The sequence below is a fragment of the Egretta garzetta genome, unplaced genomic scaffold, assembly GCF_000687185.1.
Source record: "Egretta garzetta isolate BGI_Z169 unplaced genomic scaffold, ASM68718v1 scaffold41, whole genome shotgun sequence".
In the NCBI taxonomy this organism is placed as follows: domain Eukaryota; kingdom Metazoa; phylum Chordata; class Aves; order Pelecaniformes; family Ardeidae; genus Egretta; species Egretta garzetta.
This window is the reverse complement of record NW_009258755.1, coordinates 595,620-599,667: the sequence shown is the minus strand read 5'-3', so window position 1 is coordinate 599,667 and position 4,048 is coordinate 595,620. Positions and strand designations below refer to the sequence as shown.

General features: G+C 41.7%; 1 protein-coding gene across 1 annotated transcript; it reads right to left on the bottom strand.

The window, feature by feature from the left end:
• Positions 1 to 404: 404 nt before the first annotated feature.
• OSTC (oligosaccharyltransferase complex non-catalytic subunit) lies at positions 405 to 4,042 on the bottom strand. Its single transcript, XM_009649165.2, has 3 exons — positions 3,914 to 4,042; positions 1,861 to 2,058; positions 405 to 515 (listed from the first exon to the last, which is right to left on the bottom strand). The coding sequence occupies exons 1-3, from the start codon at positions 4,027 to 4,029 to the stop codon at positions 497 to 499; spliced, it is 333 nt and encodes a 110-aa protein (XP_009647460.1). The 5' UTR covers positions 4,030 to 4,042; the 3' UTR covers positions 405 to 496.
• Between the last annotated feature and the right edge of the window lie 6 nt (positions 4,043 to 4,048).

Here is a 4,048-nt window from a genome sequence, read left to right as displayed (position 1 = left end):
TTCATACAGTTTACCTTTCTCAGTGCATGTCTGGATTTGCTCACATAGAGCCGTTAACATCAAGGCAAAAGGTGCCTTTGAAATAATTTCAGACACATTGTATTTTGACTGTAAAGCATCCAAAGTTACTGATTTTCTAATTATAACTTGGAAAGAAACATTTCAGGTGTTTCTTCTCTGATTCACACATAGAATTGTCCCACCCAGGGAAGAGCAGACAGACCTGCAACAAAGAACTGTCAGGCCAATGGCTAATACTCTTTCAGGCAGAGCTAAAGATAGGTCCTCTATTTCATACCAAGTTGGAATATAAAAGAAAAACCCAGCTAGGTAACTTGCTCTTTTCAAAAGCTCTAAAACAGAAATGGTAAAACTTTGCTTCAAAACTACGTATCAGCCCATGGTGACTATGGAAATTTGTTTCTTGCTGCTGCTTCTTAAACACTTCATGAAGAGGAGTAAATTCAGCTCAGACTTTCATACATCACAAGAGGTACTAACCCATCAAGTAGCCCCTACAGACAAAAATTAAGTTAGAGAAAAAGTTAGCAAACACAGACAGCACTTCTCAAAAATCAAGAAACAGATGGTCTTAAAATAAAAACTTCAGACGGCCAAACCCTCTGCTGATCAAGGCTATTTAAAACAATAAATCCTGTCCAAGGTACAAACCGGCCAGCTTAACGACATGCTCCTTCCTCACCTGATTTTTTTCAATGAACACTGAAAATGGATTAGTCTGTTCTCAGTCCAGCTTCAGTAATTGTCTGGAATTTTTGAAACCCAGTTTACACCCTATGAAAGGTTCTTTATTTGTACACTTTACACAAACTACCAGTGTTAAGATACACAGTATAACCTGACATTTTCTGGCACTCAACACAACTCTGGTCTCTTTTTCTCTTCCGTTTCTCCGAAGCCCTGTTTCTTTAATGAGTTTAAGAAAGAGAACTGTTAAGACACATATGTACTCAATGAAACAAGAAAATACATAGCACTGATGAAGCAAGAAAATATACATCAGGTCCCTATCCAGGTACCTGCTGCCTGGGAACCCATCACTTCTGTGTCATGAAACTACACTGCAGAGGTTAAAAAATAAAGATATATTTAAGAAAGGAGGAACAACTGTCATTGTTAAGTCAATACCTCATGGAGCTACTCCGGAAATTAACTACAAGTACCTCCAAACATCAGGTTTCAGCTATTCTAAATGAAATGGATGGACTGAGAAATAAAGAGGGGGAAAAAATTTAAAATCCCGCATTTGGATTTTGCATAGCCTGAAAACTCCAGCTTTCTCCTACTTTTTGATCTGTGAATATAGACACATTAAAAAAAATCACATCTATTGTATGCTTCACTGTTATGTTCGGTCTTCCAGCAACAAAAAAAAAACCCCGAGACATCATCTTTATTTTAGGGATGTTTCTGAACACTTGTTACCACTACCATCAGTTCTTCTAGTTATGATCTCTCATGTACGCTGTCACTATGAAGTACTCATTTGACTTTCTTCAAGTTAACACTTGCTTTTTCCTCAAAGCTCTACCTTCTAATTACTTTTACCTGACCGGTACATACTCAGTCTACCTTAAAATCCATTGTAACTCAGACTTGCTAATCATACCTTCTGACATACCAGAAACTGTCACCACAGCACAATCTTACAGTACCTGGCCCCAAAAGCATCTTACCTCATTCAAGGTAGCTTGTTCCAAAAAAGCATTGAAAGAGGCAGCTTACAACCAAGCTGCAGATCTTTAGCATACCTCACTGTATTTTCTGTTACTCTTAAATTTAACACAGGCACACATGAGACTCAAAAAAGAAAAGCTGAAAGAACATGAAATCACTTACGGTAATTTCATCCTCATGAAAACTCTGGCCATGAAGAAGCTCAAAAGCACACTGACAAATCCAATAAAGAGCAAAAGAAATCTATTCAGCTTGGGGATATTTGGTGCATTGGAGCGATCCAGAATTATGAATCCTAGGCCGCCCATTGTGAAGAGGAAGCTGGATGCAAGCCCTTCCATAATATATTGCCCATTTACTCTGCAGAAAAAAAAAGGGGGGGGAGGGGGGAGGGAAGAAGAGAGAGTGAAAAAAAAGATTAGTTTTAAAGAAACTAGTTACATTTCAAACCCCATCTACTCAACCTGCTGTACAAATACACAGGGTGATTAACTTTGATGGCTGACTTTCTAACAAAACATAGGTATGGAAACTGACATTATGCAATTACATTAAGGGTAATTTACCTCTGGCACTGTCAGTTTGCAAGGTGACCAGAGAAGCATACTAGTGGTTTCATACATAACAGCCTATACCAATGGCTACCATGCAAGCTCATCAGTTTTTAGAAATACCTGGTCCAAAGCAGCACCTGGTTTCACAGATGACTGCAGGCATGGAACCATGACCCCATGGCTACTGAGCTTTCGAAGTCTTACTTCTGTGATGTTTAGGCAGCAGTGCCTGAATCCTCATCTCAGTACAAATCCCACTCAAAGTACTACGTCAGCACATGAAGCACATCTACTGGTTCCAGCATACGTCAAAAGTGGTTCTTGACTGCAGTATGTTTGCTACCAGCTCGCTGTGCCTGCACAGAGGTTGTGGGGACCCAGCCTGAACATACCCCAGCTCTCTGTCAGTCCACACTGATGGATTTCCTTCTTACAAAGCTCAAATGGAGAGAGGGGAAGCCGAGATGCAGGAAGAATATTGCACCTGGGTCACGAGTCTCCTGCTTCCCACAGTCACAAAACCTTTTTCCTATCCTTGTAATTAGCAATACTAGCAACCTCATAAAATTGGCGTGGATGAAACTACCGTGAATGCTAATAAAGAAGTGAAGATTATCTTTGTCATCTCACATCCTGAAAACAATTTCATCTTCTTTCACATTGTTTTCACTGAATCATCCTAAAATGCTATCAACTCCCAGCAGTAGCCTGATTCATCTACACTGCAATGCCCCAAGCCAGCCTGAGGCACATATGACATCTAGTCCAAGTCAAAAATCTGTGCATGAGGCACATCACAGACCTCACAGATTCAAAGAACCTTTTTGGTATTTAACAAAAAACATTACTTGTTTCCACACACATAAAAAACATAGCTACAAATGTAGATTTAACCCTCTTCAGACCAGGTTGTTACTAAGCAGTCTCTAGCTTATTTGCAGTAACAGAAGCAACAGACTCAAAGATGACACTGTTGTAACGTTTGTAATTGCATTCCCCACCCTCAGACATGAGAGTCCTAATTACAGTAGAGTTTAAAAGGCCAGAACCAAAAGTTTCACAAATATTACACACGCCGCTATGAAATACGACCAAATGTCTCTGCATCCACTATAAAACTCAACTGTAACAGCAACGGTTTGGAAGAACGAGAAGCACTGCCACCTTAAAGCTTTTCTCATTTTAAAAAATTTTAGAAAGACTGAGCTTTTCTATTTCCGTTGATTTCAATGCTGGGGTTTTTTTGTTTTGTTGTTGGTTTGTTCTTTGTTTTGTTTTTTTTTGTTTGTTTGTTTGTGTTTTTTTAATTTTTGCAAACCAAGGACTGACCTAGAACAGACCCCACCTTGCACAAGAGAGCTCCAAAAAGAGGCGGGTGTCCCAACTCTGGCAGACGGGTGTATTCACTTGTGCTTAGGCACTGGCAGCACCGCGCTTGCCGGGGCACAGCCCTGCTCCTACCTGTACGCCAAGAAGGCCACCGGCCTCTGGTGCCCGTGTTCGTCTGTCATCGACCCCACGCTGGGAGGCTCCACAATCACGTCATATGCACAAGAGAGCTCCAAAAAGAGGCGGGTGTCCCAACTCTGGCAGACGGGTGTATTCACTTGTGCTTAGGCACTGGCAGCACCGCGCTTGCCGGGGCACAGCCCTGCTCCTACCTGTACGCCAAGAAGGCCACCGGCCTCTGGTGCCCGTGTTCGTCTGTCATCGACCCCACGCTGGGAGGCTCCACAATCACGTCATAGATAATGCCTGCGGGGAGGAAAGCAAGCATCGCCTTTGATCGTGGCAGC

Excerpts from the sequence above, each read along its gene's own strand:
- OSTC (XM_009649165.2), bottom strand. The coding sequence starts at position 4,029 with ATGCTTGCTTTCCTCCCCGCAGGCATTATCTATGACGTGATTGTGGAG. Across the intron at positions 2,059-3,913 it reads GTGGCCTTCTTGGCGTACAG|AGTAAATGGGCAATATATTA; the intron begins GTAGGAGCAGGG and ends TTTTTTCTGCAG.